Source organism: Bos grunniens, chromosome 10, assembly GCF_055505025.1.
Source record: "Bos grunniens cultivar Pamir isolate PY7600 chromosome 10, Bosgru_T2T1.0, whole genome shotgun sequence".
Lineage (NCBI taxonomy): Eukaryota > Metazoa > Chordata > Mammalia > Artiodactyla > Bovidae > Bos > Bos grunniens.
Window position 1 is genome coordinate 55,991,908 of NC_141174.1, and position 15,039 is coordinate 56,006,946.

Consider the following 15,039-nt stretch of genomic DNA (forward strand, 5'->3'; position numbering starts at 1 on the left):
TGGCTAGATTCAGTGAGGTGAATCTCTGTCTCCAGCTGGGTGAGGTGCCAATCCATATTTTTTTTAAGAGATGGAGTCCCTGTCTTTAAGCTGCACCCAAGGAAGAGGGTACTAGTGGTAAAGAACCCGCCTGCAATGCAGGAGACATAAAAGATACTGATTTGATCCCTGGGTTGGGAAGATCCCCACTCCAGTATTCTTGCCTAGAGATTCCCATGGACTGAGGTGCCTGGAGGGCTATAGTCCATAGGGTCACAAAGAGTTGGACATGACTGAAGCAATTTAGCACTTAGCACAGGAAGAAAGAATCATAAAATGCTACGGGCTATTGGCAGTACCCCTTTAGGCTAAGAACTTAGACTCAAGTGGGGCCCACATTCCAGGCCTACGGCTCAGTGGCTATGTCTTCTGGGCAACTTTCTCTAAGGTCCACTTTGTTATCCCTGAGAAGGGCTGTTGTGAGGGTTGACAACACAATCATGAAAAAAAGTTCTTCCCTTGTGTGTGGGCTTCCCTTGTGGCTCAGCTGGTAAAGAATCTGCCTGCAATGTGGGAGACCTGGATTCGATCCCTGGGTTGGAAAGATCCCCTGGAGAAGGGAACAGCTGCTCACTCCAGTTTTCTGGCCTGGAGAATTCCATGGACTGTATAGTCTCTGTACTGTTCTCTATACTGTTCTCACTGTATAGTCCATGGCGTCACAAAGAGTCGACTGAGCACCTTTCACTTTCACTTCACAAAGTTCTTAGCCCCGCACCTAACACAGTGTGAGCCCAGTGAGTATTAGCTGGATTTGTTGTTAATCCCAGTGGTTCTCACACTCGAGCAAACCTCAGAGTCATCCAGAGGCTAAAAGTGGGCCCCTCCCCCATTTTTTCTGACTCAGTTGGTCTGGGGTGAGGCTGGAGAATTTGCATTTCCAGCAAGTTCTCAGGTGCTACTGCTTGTCTGGGAACCATGCTTTGTGAACTGCTGGGTTCGTACTACTGAACTTTTCAGTGAGGCAGGGCGTTTAACTGCCTTCCCATAGCTGCCATTGCATGAAATCATCTAGTCCCTTGCTGTTTAAATTGTGATCCCCAGGCCAGCAGCCTTGACAGCACCTAGGATCTTGTGAGAGGTACAGAATCTTAGGCCTGCCTCCGCCCTTCTGAATCAGAATCTATGTTTTAGTTCCCAGCTGTTTTGTGTACACAGGGAAGTTTGCCAAGCACCGGCTACCATTGTCATTCTCTGTCCCGCTTTGCACATTAGAATCACCTGAAAGGCTTAAAGGACAAAGCCTAGGGCCCAGGTCAGACCAAGCAGATCAGTGTTGCTGGAGGTGGGGCCTGGGTTTCCATGGTGTTTTATCTCTTTGTGATTCTCATATGCAGCCAGGGTTGGAAACCATGGCTGTAGTACTGCCTGGACATCACAGGGGCAGAACGAAGACACAGTTTGTAGCCTCGTCTCATCCAGTCAGGACAGCTGCCTCCAAGTTCTCTCTGCTCAATGTGTTTTTCATTTGTGTACCTGTAAACCTGAAGGGTGCAGCATCCTCAAAGCTGTTTGTCTCAAGTCTCTGAAGTTGTTAAGTATTTTGCTTTCAGGAACTTGAGACTGAAAATACATATGGCAGCCTCCCATATCCAGCATAGTTGGGAGAGGGAGTTTTTAAATATCTGGACTTAATATTCTTGCTTCACCAACTTTTGAAGAATTAATATATAAAATATTTTAGTGCTAGACATACTCTGAACCAAGATTAATATTTGGGGACTATTTGGGGAAGGAGACCAGAACCATCTATTACCATGGGATCACCATTGCCAGTATAAGCACTCATTGGCTAAGACCAGAAATGGCCAAAAGCAGAATTTGCTAAGAGTCACATGAGCATAAAGTATAAGAACTAGAAAGGTTTCAAAAGACCACTGAGTTTTTACAGTAGAAGAAATTTAGGCACAGGAACTGAGTGAAGTTTGCTCAATGTCATATGACATATTATGGATCCAGAGCAGGAGTCCTGAAGACCACCCCTCAAAATCCTGCCAGTAAAGGTGCACATCAGCATGATATTCATGTCATAAAAGACAGTTGCTACACTGAGAGAAGACTCTCAGCTAAAATACCCTGATTCTCACTCCATTCTCTAAAAAAATGAAGTTGAAAATTAGCAACAGTTACTGCCAGTGGGTTTCCCAGGTGACTCGGTGGTAATAAATCTGCCCGCCACTGCAGTAGACACAGGAGATGCAGTTCAATCCCTGAGTTGGAAGGATCCCATTGAGTAGGAAGTGGCAACCCACTCGAGTTTTCTTGCCTGTGAAATCCCATGGACAGTGGAGCCTGGAAGGCTATAGCCCATGGGGTCAGAAGGAGTCAGACATGACTGAGCATGCACGTTGGTGCCACTGGGCAGTATTATTATAAGATACTAATTATCTCCATTTTTTTTAACTGGATTTACCTATGTAAAACCATAGAGAGTTTTGTCTCCAAAATCTTAAATAAAAGGTAGCCCGAGTAAGAAGCATTGAGAATTTTCATTCCATGTGGCATGAATGAATGAGCAAGAGACCTGTTAAGGACATTGTTAAAGATGACGTAAGGGCCTCACAGGTGCCGGCCCAGTGAGAGGAGTGTGGTCAGAATGCTGGTCTCATTTTATGGCACGGCTTCTCTGGTTTCCTGGGTAACCCTGCGCAGCGATTGTGTCATGCAGTTATCTGGTTTTGCAGGCGTCCAGGGTGTGGGTTCAGAATAAAGTGGATGAATCCAAACACGAAATCCACTCTCAAGTTGATGCCATCACAGCTGGAACCGCGTCAGTTGTTAACCTCACAGCCGGTGAGTCCTTGAGGGATTTGTGGTGTATTGTGGTTTTGTTCAAAAAAAAAAAAGAAGTTCTTAGTCTTTGATTGAAGCAACAGATTTTTCCTATTCTGAGAGAAGAGCCTATTTTTAGGCCCTCACAATGCTTCAAGCATTTTCTCCACCTGACCCAGGAGAAATGCGGGGAACCTCTCTTGCCTTTGTGACTATATCATGCACCCTCAGTGAAAAGCACTTACTCAGCTCATTGTCCATCAAGCTGCTGGACATACTTCAAAGTTTATTGAGGCCAGTTTCTGCCTTCTGAGAGCTTACAGTCTCAAAATGGTTTTGTATGACTAGCCGTCACGGGTGCCTTCCTCCATCTTGTCTAACTGTGGTCTTCTCTGGATTGCATGGCTCTCAGCCTCGCATTGTCAAGTGAGAGCCAGGGACGATCTTGGCATCACCAAGCAGCCTTGCAGTGTTTCAGGGACAGAGTTGACCTCTCCAAGCTGCTGACCTTGGAGAGGCCTTCTGAAAAGGACTGTGAGATGCTAGTTTTAAAGGTGTTCACACTCAGAATCTCAAAGTGTGAGACCTCAGGGTGAAAGGACCTCATGAAGAGCAGCCTTGGAGATGGGGAGACGAGATGCCTGACTCTTGCAGGATGTCGCAAGCGGGTGGGGGTCTGCTGCCAGTGTCACCCCCTGTCTCGTGTTACCCTGGGCTCTCTGCAGCCTTCACTGCCCTTCTCTGATGGTGTCAATCCTTCTCTGTCCCAGGTGATCCTGCGGACACCGACTACACTGCCGTGGGATGCGCCATCACCACCATTTCTTCCAACCTGACGGAGATGTCCAAGGGCGTGAAGCTGCTAGCAGCCCTCATGGATGACGAGGTGGGCAGTGGGGAGGACTTGCTCAGAGCCGCGAGGACCCTCGCCGGGGCTGTGTCAGATTTGCTGAAAGCTGTGCAGCCAACTTCTGGAGAGGTGAGCTTTGGGGTGAGCAGTCACTCAAGGTTCTTTTTTTTAACTTTTTATTTTGTGTTGGGGTATAAACAATTAACAATGTTGTGGTAGTTTCCAGTGGACAGTGAGGGGACTCAGCCATGTATATACATGGATCCATTCTCCCTCAAAGTCACTCAAGCTCTGATGAGGTAGATGCAGCCTTTGAGACCCATGGGACTCTTGCTTCCCTAGCTGCTCCTTCCATCCCAGTGGCTCACGTTACCACACTGCAAGGTTTGGGGTTGCTGAACTGTGTGCAGAAGCTATGGTGCAGCCTTTGATACTGGCTAAGCATTACACGGAGTACATCAAGGCTGTATACTGTCACCCTGCTTATTTAACTTATATGCAGAGTACATCATGAGAAACGCTGGACTGGAAGAAGCACAAGCTGGAATCAAGATTGCTGGGAGAAATATCAATAACCTCAGCTATGCAGATGGCACCACCCTATGGCAGAAAGTGAAGATGAAAGTAAAAGAGGAGAGTGAAAAAGTTGGCTTAAAGCTCAACATTCAGAAAACTAAGATCATGGCATCTGGTCGCATCACTTCATGGGAAATGGGGAAACAGTGGAAACAGTGTCAGACTTTATTTTGGGGGGGCTCCAAAACCACTGCAGATGGTGATTGCAGCCATGAAATTAAAAGATGCTTACTCCTTGGAGGGAAAAGTTATGACCAACCTAGATAGCATTGAAAAGCAGAGACATTACTTTGCCAACAAAGGTCCGTCTAGTCAAGGCTATGGTTTTTTCAGTGGTCATGTATGGATGTGAAAGTTGGACTGTGAAGAAAGCTGAGCACCGAAGAATTGATGCTTTTGAAATGTGGTACTGGAGAAGACTCTTGCAAGTCCCTTGGACTGCAAGGAGATCCAACCAGTCCATCCTAAAGGAGACCAGTCCTGGGTGTTCACTGGAAGGACTGAAGCTAAGGCTGAAACGCCAATACTTTAGCCACGTCATGCGAAGAGTTGACTCATTGGAAAAGATCCTGATGCTGGCAGGGACTGGGGGCAGGAGGAGAAGGGGACGACAGAGGATGAGATGGTTGATTGGCATCACCAGCTCAATGCACATGAGTTTGGGTGAACTCCGGGAGTTGGTGATGGACAGGGAGGCCTGGCGTGCTGTGGTTCATGTGGTCACAAAGAGTCAGACATGACTGAACGCCTTAATTGAAGCTTTACTCTGCTGACAAAAGTCCATATAGTTAAGACTATGGTCTTCCTAGTAGTCCCATGTGGTTGTGAGATCTGGACTATAAAGAAGGCAGAGCACCAAAGAATCGATGCCTTCCAACTCTGATGCTGGAGAAGGTTCCTGAAGGTCTCCTGGATAGCAAGGAGATCAAACCAGTCAGTCTTAAGGGAGATCAACCCTGAATACTCATTGGAAGGACTGATGCTGAAGCAAAAACTCCAGTATTTTGGTTATCTGATGTGAACAGCCAACTCTTTGGAAAAGTCCCTTATGCTAGGAAAGATTGAGGGCAGAAGAGGAGGATGTCAAAGGATGAGATGGCTGGATGGCATCACCGATGCAATGGACATGAACTTGGGCAAACTCTGGAAGATGATGAGGGACAGGGAAGCTTGGCATCCTGCAGTCCATGGGGTTGCAAAGAGCTGGACATGACTGAGCGACTGAACAACAACAGGCTCTTAGAAGGAAGCCTCCCTTCCCCCACCCAAGGCTACTTGATTAGATGTAACCTGAGAAACTAACACACACATGACAAATACACATGTAAAGGGAATACAAATCTGTACCCTAATTTCCTGCCAGTTGAATGAGGCTTGTTAATTGATCGTTTCAAATCTATTCAGACATTGCTGGTTTTGAGCAATGGTAGTTCCTTGCACAGATTCCACAAGCACATGTATGTCTCCTGTCTGGCAGACAGTTCCAGAGTTTATTGGGCTGCAGGAGGAAGCCAGCCTGTAGGACTCCTCTTCCTGCGCTGCCCTGTCTGATGCTGCTGGGGAGGCAGTGCATTCTCTTTCCCACTAAGATGTGCTCTGTGTTTGTAGCCTCGACAGACAGTTTTGACCGCCGCTGGAAGCATAGGACAAGCCAGCGGGGATCTTCTGCGGCAGATCGGAGAGAATGAGACCGACGAGCGATTCCAGGTAAGATATTTGCAGTCCATAATCTTGGACCCTAAGTGATGGTCTTAGACCCAAGCAGGGAGAAGGTAATGAAAAACGGAGTCTTCCTTGAACTGACAAGAGAAGGGTGAAGGTGGATTATCTTAGAGTGTAATCTTTTATGTGTTAACGAAAAAAAATTTTAATTGAAAAACTCAATTCACTTACACCATACATCACCACATTGAAACATCTGCTTAGCTGTTCTCACTAGTCAGCATGCTGCCCTTTCTTTAAACACAAACATGGAAGGAATAATGTCACAACCATCCTTATATCAACCACCCAACTCTACAATTATCCACTCATGGCCAGTCTTGTTTTATCTATTTGGGGCAGTTTTGAATTGCATCATTCTTGAGTCCACATGTAATAGTGAAAACACACGCACTCCCATACACTCTGCTCCCACATAGCACAAGCATTCCATTGTGTTGAGAGCTTTGAATGTGTCTGTGTCATATTCAGAACCACAAGTGTGGCAGAGAAGTCCCTTTTGTCACCCACCCCCCCTTTTTTTCAATACCAAAGACATATCCTCTGGGGACCAGCTGTAGCCACTGTCTGCAGCTGGCTGGATGCACTGCCAGCTCAGACAAGATCTCAACTTGTCTGCCTCCATTCCCAGCCCCCGCAAATGGGGTGGGGAGGCCTCCTGCTGGGGATCTTCAGGCCAGATGAACTCCTCTTCTCACATACTTATGGGCAGATGCCTTTCATTCCTCTTCCTCCTCCTCCTAAGTCTTAATTTTACAAGTAACATACAAATACGTTCTCATTAAACTGCTGCAGTCCAGGTTTTCAGGAAGGTACCCTTTTCTAAATCCTATGGCAGGTTCAGTGTTTGAAATTTCTGTAGAATTTAGAATAAAATCATCCAGCTTTCTATTAGCATTCCAGTTGCCTCAAGGGGGGCAATTTTGCTTGCTATTTCATCTAGAACTACTGGATTTCATCACCTTGAGATGCATTAGTTACTCTAAGATATGATCATGTATGTTGTGGATACATTAAACATGCCCCTTCTCCTCTACTTTCCACATTCCTGGGGTGCTGGGGACACAGGACTCGTTCAGATCCTGCATTAAGGCTTGAACATTCAGTGCATGAACATTCATGTGATCAGGGAGGCTGAGACACAGAATGGGTGGTAGGGGTATTCCTGGAAGCCATTTCTGTGCTAGCGTGGCCAGTAATAACTGTAAACAGAACTAACTGTAGACCACATAAATACAACCTGCTAAAGCCAAGCTAATTATGTCCTCATCCTTCCTTCCCCTTGATTAGATCCCCAAACACATGTGTTGTCCTATGGATTTTGTATTAGAGCAAGTAGTTCTTTGTAAGTAGGTACCTACTTAGAAATTGGTTAAATATGAGATTCATCCGTTGGTTTACTAGGCTTAATTATCCTGAAGCAGTCAACTTATTTTCTAATGTCTGGGAATAGTTGAGAGGGAAGTCACAGCTCTTTCTTAAAGCATCTCATATATCCATGTGGGTTCTTGGTTTTTTTTTTTTTTAATAGATTTTTCCCCTTTTATTCTTTGACAAACTGTTTCCATCACGTGTAAATATAAACTCTGCCTCCAATGTCTGCTTCTATTCAGATGGGCTAGAGAAGCAGGTTCAAGTTCAGGATAGTGTCCCATGGTGGTTTTCTTAACAGGAAAGACCTGGCTTGAATGTTTCCTGTTTCTGTAAGGTCTCTAGGTAAACACCAGTGCAGTAAGGTCATCCTACAGTCTCCTCCAGTTGTGGGTAACCCCTGGCTTACTGACATTGGATTTCTTACTCTCTTGGTTTTCCAGTTCTTGAGATCCTATCTTGGAGCTTTTTCTTGAGTTTTCAGTGTACTGCATGTTCCCAGAGTTAACAAAGGTTTATTCTACATGAGCTGCATAATAGTGGTCTTGTTGAAAAGTTTGACAAGGGCCTTGTCAGCAACTATAGCCACAGGATCATGTTCTTTTTCTAACTGTATTTTTTGTGAGCGGGGGGGTGGACAAAATTAGTAGGAGAATCAGGATTTTTAAATCAGTCTAACAAAACCATGACCAAATCTTGGTCTCTGGGTGAGAAGATGGATTCCTTTCAAGGGAAGGAATACTTTGACACATTTTGGAAGACTGCTTTTAAAAATCTTGATAATAATTTGTGACTTTCAAATTTTGCTTTCACTAAGCATTGAGATAGAAGGCCAAGAACCATAGCTTTGCAGGCTGTGTTGGGATCAATTTCTAGAAGTTCTGTGGCAGATGAGTGCCAGTCGGATCCCAAAGGCCTCTTCACCTCTTGGCAGCACAGGCTATGACTTCTCCTTGGACATCGAGTAAACACCAGAAACCTAAGAAAGACTGGATCAAACTGCCCTTTTCTGACTGCTTTGTTATTGTCCATTTTAAAATCTCCTTACTTGGTGGATGCATGGGTTTCTGATTTGCCTGCATAACATATATGGTCTTGGGCTTTCCAAGTGGCTCAGTGGTAAAGCACCCTCCTGCCATGTGGGAGACATGGGTTCAATCCCTGGGTCAAGAAGATCCCTTGGAGAAGGAAATGGCAACGCACTCCAGTATTCTTGCCTGGGAAATCCCATGGACAGAGGAGCCTGGCAAGCTACAGTTCATAGGGTCGCAAAGAGTGGCAGCAACAATAAACATATAGTCTTTGCTCTGTATAAAATTGTACAGGCAGAACACTCTTTCCAGTATATCTTCTCATAAAATATCTTGTTGTAAAGACTCTGTGGGTGCCTTTTGCATTCAGAATCAAAAGTGCTTTTCATTATCTGATGAATTAATAAAGACTTCTGACCACATTTCCTCTGGGAGAAAGCCTTGACATGCTGGTTGAAAATAAAATTGGCCTATATGTTTGGGAAGGCATTTCCAAACAAAATAAATGACCTTCAATATTAAAAGCCAAGAAGTGCATTAAATGTAGCAGTGGTGATTCTTCAGGTCACAGAATGATGACAGACCTGATGGGGGAGTCAAAGGATTCTCCAGCCTGCAGGCAGGAAGCCTTTATGTTGACCTGCAACATAAACTGATCTTTAAAGGCTCAGAGTGCTTTGCATCATTGGTGAGGTCTTCTTGAGACTGGTTTATTTATATAGGCTCCCTTTCCACTTTTCATAATAATTTATCTCCATCTAGAAGGCTACAGAACACTGAGGATAACTTATGTTCAGAGAATTCATGAGCTATTGAGCTGGAGGTCCTAGCCATGCATGTTCAACGTTGCCCTCTGGAGGCCAAGATGTGGCTGAATTTCTGATAACAGCTTGGATCCTTGTGCAAAGTAGAGATCCAAAAGATAAATTTTCAAGTCACAGTGGAGCATGATGACATGGCGGGCCATGAATTTCATCCTTCCTACCACTCAGTGTATATTTTCAGCTGGATCTACCACATACTCAGGAGGTGTTGTCAAGATTCTGAGTGTTGTTTAAATGCACAAATGTGAATCAATGGTTAAAACAAAAGCCCTAAAAAAAAAAAAAAAAAGCCCTTCCTTCAAATTAACCTATTTTATATTGAAACCTATGCTACTTATAGTATAGGAGACTGTAGTATTAGGATTAAGTCTCCTTCCTTAATTAGCTTTCAGACTAACTTGACATTTCAGTAAAATAAGTGGAAAAAGTGTTATTCTAAAGTACTGAAGGAAAAAGGTCGAATGGAATTTTCATAAAATATTTAAGTGCTTTATTTTCCAGCTCTGATGGATGACTGGGAAAATATAAATAACTATTTTCTGTTTCCCCTTCCTTAGGACGTTTTAATGAGTTTGGCTAAAGCTGTTGCCAATGCTGCTGCCATGTTGGTACTAAAGGCAAAGAATGTTGCCCAAGTGGCTGAGGACACGGTCCTGCAGAACAGGGTGATCGCCGCGGCCACCCAGTGTGCCCTCTCTACCTCCCAGCTAGTGGCGTGCGCCAAGGTAAGCTGGTGGGCACCCCAGCCCTTTCTTCAGAGTGTCACGTGCTCTTATCCGCCTCCAGTCTGTGAGAGGAAGCAGGGGCAGAGCTTGTTAAAATTGTCTGAGATTCAGAGCTTGCTTCAGGTGTCTTTTAGGTGAAATGGTAGTATTTTAGCATAAGCTGTCCAATTCCACTTTAATAATTTTTTCCTTGCTCAAGTCCTGAAGCAGTGGTACTTTTCCATGTCTAATTGCCATTTCTGCATGTAAATTGCTGTGTCTCCCCTTCGGACTTCTCAGCATGTCTTATTTACCCCTGTGCACAAAGAGCTCTTGGATTATGCCGTTATAGCATTATACATGGGTTCAGTAATAACCTACATAGTGGGAGCCCTTTCTGCACTGCACAGTATCAGAATGAGGGATAATGATGTAGTTCATGGTTGTCATTAGGATGCACACACTCTGTGTAACACAGAACCTCATGAAGCACCATCACCCCCGGTTTACTGAAGAGGAGACTGAGGCCCTTAGATGTTACTGAGTGATTACAGCCACAGAAATCATAAGTGCCTGGACTAGGCTTGCAACTCAGGCTGGTCTAACTTCAGATACCCTTTCCACTCAACCACGTGTATCTTTGCTGAGATAATGCATCACAAGATGGTAGGTGTTAGTTTCTCCACCTGACGATACAACATACTGTACAGATGTAAGAGCTTCCCTCATGGCTCAGCAGTAAAGAATCCTCCTGCCAGTGCAGGAGACATGGATTCAATCCCCGGGTCAGGAAGATCCCCTGGAGAAGGGAAGGGCAACCCACTCCAGTTTTCTTGCCTGGGAAATGCCATGGATGGACAGAGGAGCCTGGTGGATCCCAGGCCATAGAATCACAGAGTCGGACACAACTGAGCAACCGAGCACACACGCACGGATCTGTAATCTGGTTCCCCCGGCATTTTCAGTCCTAGGAGAGGGTTTGCAGCATCAATTGGAGGCATCATTGATGGTCTCCCTCCTCCTGCTTTCCTTGTTCACCAGCCGAGTTTCACAGATGCTGAAGCAACCCACTCTACTCTCTAAACCGTGAAGCAGACTTCCAGGAAATATGTCTGGAAAAAAATTATAATTCTTTGACATAGTCTTTATCTCAGCTTGGAAGACTCAGTTCAGAGGTTCCCAAGAGGAAGAGGTGTGAATGGTAAATATCAGAAATTTCTCTCTACAGAAGTAGTCAGTAGTATCCACAGTAATAGAGCAGTAAAGGAGGTGAAAGTTAGTGGGCATCCAAAAATCACAAAGTGAAATGGTCGAGTATGAGAAACCTCCAGTGACGGTTCAGTTTGATTGCTGGTCCTCTAAGTAAGGAACTGAGGCCCAGGGCAGGGAAGGACGTGGCAGAAATGCTAGTGGGCACTGGAGACTAGAGTTGTGACGCGGCGCCCAAGACCCACTCCCGTCTCGCTTCAGGTCGTGAGCCCCACCATCAGCTCCCCCGTGTGCCAGGAGCAGCTGATCGAAGCAGGGAAGCTTGTGGATCGCTCAGTAGAAAACTGTGTCCGTGCCTGCCAGGCGGCCACCGACGACACTGAGCTGCTGAAGCAGGTCAGCGCAGCTGCCAGCGTGGTCAGCCAGGCCCTCCACGACCTCCTGCAGCACGTACGCCAGTTCGCCAGCCGAGGCGAGCCCATCGGTCGCTACGACCAGGCCACCGACACCATCATGTGTGTCACCGAGAGCATCTTCAGCTCCATGGGCGATGCTGGTGAGGGGCTGGGCTGGGGCTGTGGGTGGGCCAGGCGGTGTGGGGTTCCCTGATGGCACTGACTGTGAGCAAGTCAGATGATGGTTTCCTGGACACCTGGTAAAAGGGCTAATGCTAATCACTCTCAGTCATAGCCTTCTTCTGAAGCTGGGAAAGATAGAAGGCTTCTAATCTGCCCATCTAAGCAACACCGAGAGACTTAATGTCATCTAGAGTTTTATATGTATATATATAATTTAGGTACACAGTATATCCCTTTTGTTCCTAGAATGTCCATGTTGGCTATGGTAAAGTTGGTGTCGCCACAGGAAGAGGCAAGAATGAGGCTTGGACATTTATTATACTCAGAGGTCCCAGTCAGGGCGTCTTTGCCTGTCACACAGGGTCACAAGGGAGGCATCAGGTTCTGACCAGATGGCAAGAGACAGGATTGAGGAGAGAGCTCAGGACACTGCCTTTATTGGGATTTCCATAGAAAAAGCAAGATGGAGCAAGATGAACAACCTAGGTTTGACTAGTCTAAATAATTTCAGCTGGCTCTTCCCTTATAAGTATGATCCCAAGTTGCCTCATCCATGGCTCTGGGGTGATGAAGGCAGAGAAATATTGCCTCCTAGCTGTAGGGGCCAGATAGAGGATAGCTCTGAATTGGTTAGTTTGCCACCATACTCTGGGCTAGACCTTTTACTGTCTCTGACTATTTGCTAGCTTTGTGAGGGGCAGTTTCTTTCCAACCAGAAAAGTTTTCCTAAGATGTCAAACATCACTATACATACACACACACACACACACACACACACACACATACACATATATATATAACCTTTTCAGCCTATTAGTTAAAAATTAAGTCTCCCCAGACCCAGCCCTGGAGAAGGAAATGGCAGCCCACTCCAGTACTCTTGCCTGGAAAATCCCATGGACGGAGGAGCCTGGTAGGCTGCAGTCCATGGGGTCGCGAAGAGTCAGACATGACTGAGCGACTTCACTTTCACTTTTCACTTTCATGCATTGGAGAAGGAAATGGCAACCCACTCCAGTGTTCTTGCCTGGAGAATCCCAGGGACGGGGGAGCCTGGTGGGCTGCCGTCTATGGGGTTGCACAGAGTCAGACACGACTGAAGCAACTTAGCAGCAGCAGCAGCAGCAGCAGACCCAGCCCATCACTATCCCATCTAAATCTCTGGAAATGACCACTTACCAATTTCCGTTTTACCTGTTCAGAAATGTTCAGTCTTCCTACCTAGATATAGGTGTATGTGTGTATAACATCCTCTTTTTTTCCATATTAATGGAGTTCTATGACATATACTCTTTTGCAGCATTTTTCACTGAATATATTAGAATGTTTCTGCCTGTTGACCTATAGTATTCTTTCTAATGGGAGCATAGTATTCTATTCAAGAATACATCATAATTTACTTAACCAGTTTTCTAATGGTAATTTCCAAATTTTTGTTTGTTTTATAAAGTTAATGTAGTAATGATTCTTGTAAAAATATCTCTGTTTACTTTGGGGAGTATAGATAGGACAGGTTCCCATCATTTGAATTTCTGGGTCAATAAGTATGTACATTTTTCATTTTAAATATGTCTGAAATTTCTCTCCAGAAAGGTTCCACAGTTTGCAACCCCACCAGTAGTTTGAAAGATGTCTATTTTCCTACTTATTCATCAGCACAGAGCAGTCGAGTTTTTTTTTTTTTTTTTTTTAAGAAAACTACCTTGTGCTTTTCTCCATCTTTCTTAAGTGATTTAAGAAGTGGGTTCTTTTGGTTCTTTCATTTAAATAAACTTCATATTGTGGGATTTTTTTATATCTATAGAAAAGTTGCTGGAGTAATAGACTTTTCCTTTACTATTCCCTGTCTCCTCTGTTTTTAACATCTCCCCCAGCCTACAGGACATTGGTCAGGACTGGGAGATGAGCATTGGTACATTACAGTTCTTTAAACTACAGACATTATTCAGATTTCACCAGTTTTTCACTAATGTCCCTTCCTTGTCCCAAGAGCTAATCCAGGGTACCTTGAATCGAGCACATTATGATTTTCATGAAGTTTCCCATTCCCCCTTCATGCTGATAGTGCCTCAGGATTCTCCACAAATGACCCAAAGGAGGATATTGCTCATATTTGAATCGTTTTATTTTTTAATGTTTATGATGGTAGCCCTCCCACTTCCAAAAGGAAGTTGAAACAGATTTCAATAAAATCACAGTTCCTAAGAACAAGATCAAAGCCAATGCTGGGAAGGAAAGGGTGAGCAAAGAAATAATTGATAGGGAGACCGGGCCAAAGCAGATCTCAGCATCTGAGCATGAAACTGGGGTCTGTGCTTTCTATGAGTTAGAGCCAAGTGACACAAATAGAGTGGGTTATGTGATACCACTCATCTGATGTTAGGCAGGCTCAAAATTAAAAAATAACTTTTTTCTGTGCACATTACTCAAAGAGCTTATCATAGGGGCTTTGGTGTAAGAGACTCTTGACATGTGGAAAATAGTATTTTTTATATAAGTATTTACTAAGCATAAATGCATATAGTAAATCCACATAATCTTGTTCCCTGCCTTCTCTTTATAAAAAGTTCCTCTTAGGTTACTTATGTCATCTCTATCCCGCACAGTTAGAGACTGAACTTGGATGCCTCTGGGGTAGACAGGCCTGGCAGCCATAGGGAATGTTTTTGGTTCTGGGTCTGACTTGGCTTCATTGCTTAGGAATGGAGCATGGAGGCTCATTTCTCTTTGTCCTTTTTGCCAGAGGAACAGAGACGAGACTGTACTGGCCCCTGAGGTTTCCCCTGAGCTTTAAGAGGCAGACGCACAGACTGCATCCTCTGTCCCACCCTCTAGGTGAAATGGTACGCCAGGCCCGGGTCCTGGCCCAGGCCACCTCAGACCTCGTCAACGCCATGAGGTCAGACGCGGAAGCTGAAATCGACATGGAGAATTCCAAGAAGCTCCTGGCAGCAGCTAAACTCTTGGCTGACTCCACAGCTCGCATGGTGGAGGCTGCAAAGGTAGTACATTGGATTTATTCACTTGAAAAGTGAACGTTATTGAAAGTGAGAATCTGAAAGTTACCTTCAAGATAAAGAGTGGTTAACAGAGTACGTGTTTTTATTTGTTTAAAATCTACGTGGCTTTGTAATGCTTAACCTTCTTCAAGTGGGACACAGGGAAATCATGGAACACGTGAATGAAACTCTTTAGGAAAATGGTGCTGACTCAGCCATAGATAGCAGAGTCCCTGCTTAGCAAGTATTCTTTCCATTGAGTCATTGCCATTGACGTTATTGAAAATGGTGACTGAAGTTGAGATTTTCAACAGTAAATTCACTTTGACCTGTTTTCTTCCTGTAGCCTTAATGTCACTTTACC

General features: G+C 44.8%; 1 protein-coding gene across 40 annotated transcripts in view; it reads left to right on the plus strand.

Annotated features, from left to right (window-relative positions):
* The window catches only part of TLN2 (talin 2), a 496,882-nt gene that overhangs the window by 337,823 nt on the left and 144,020 nt on the right, over positions 1-15,039 (plus strand). For all 40 annotated transcript variants that reach the window (XM_086321322.1, XM_086321364.1, XM_086321363.1 and 37 more), the window contains 6 exons: positions 2,724-2,832; positions 3,582-3,790; positions 5,846-5,944; positions 9,743-9,910; positions 11,360-11,654; positions 14,512-14,678. In XM_086321322.1, coding sequence (XP_086177448.1) covers positions 2,724-2,832; positions 3,582-3,790; positions 5,846-5,944; positions 9,743-9,910; positions 11,360-11,654; positions 14,512-14,678 — 1,047 coding nt within the window. The remainder of the gene's footprint in view (positions 1-2,723; positions 2,833-3,581; positions 3,791-5,845; positions 5,945-9,742; positions 9,911-11,359; positions 11,655-14,511; positions 14,679-15,039) is intronic.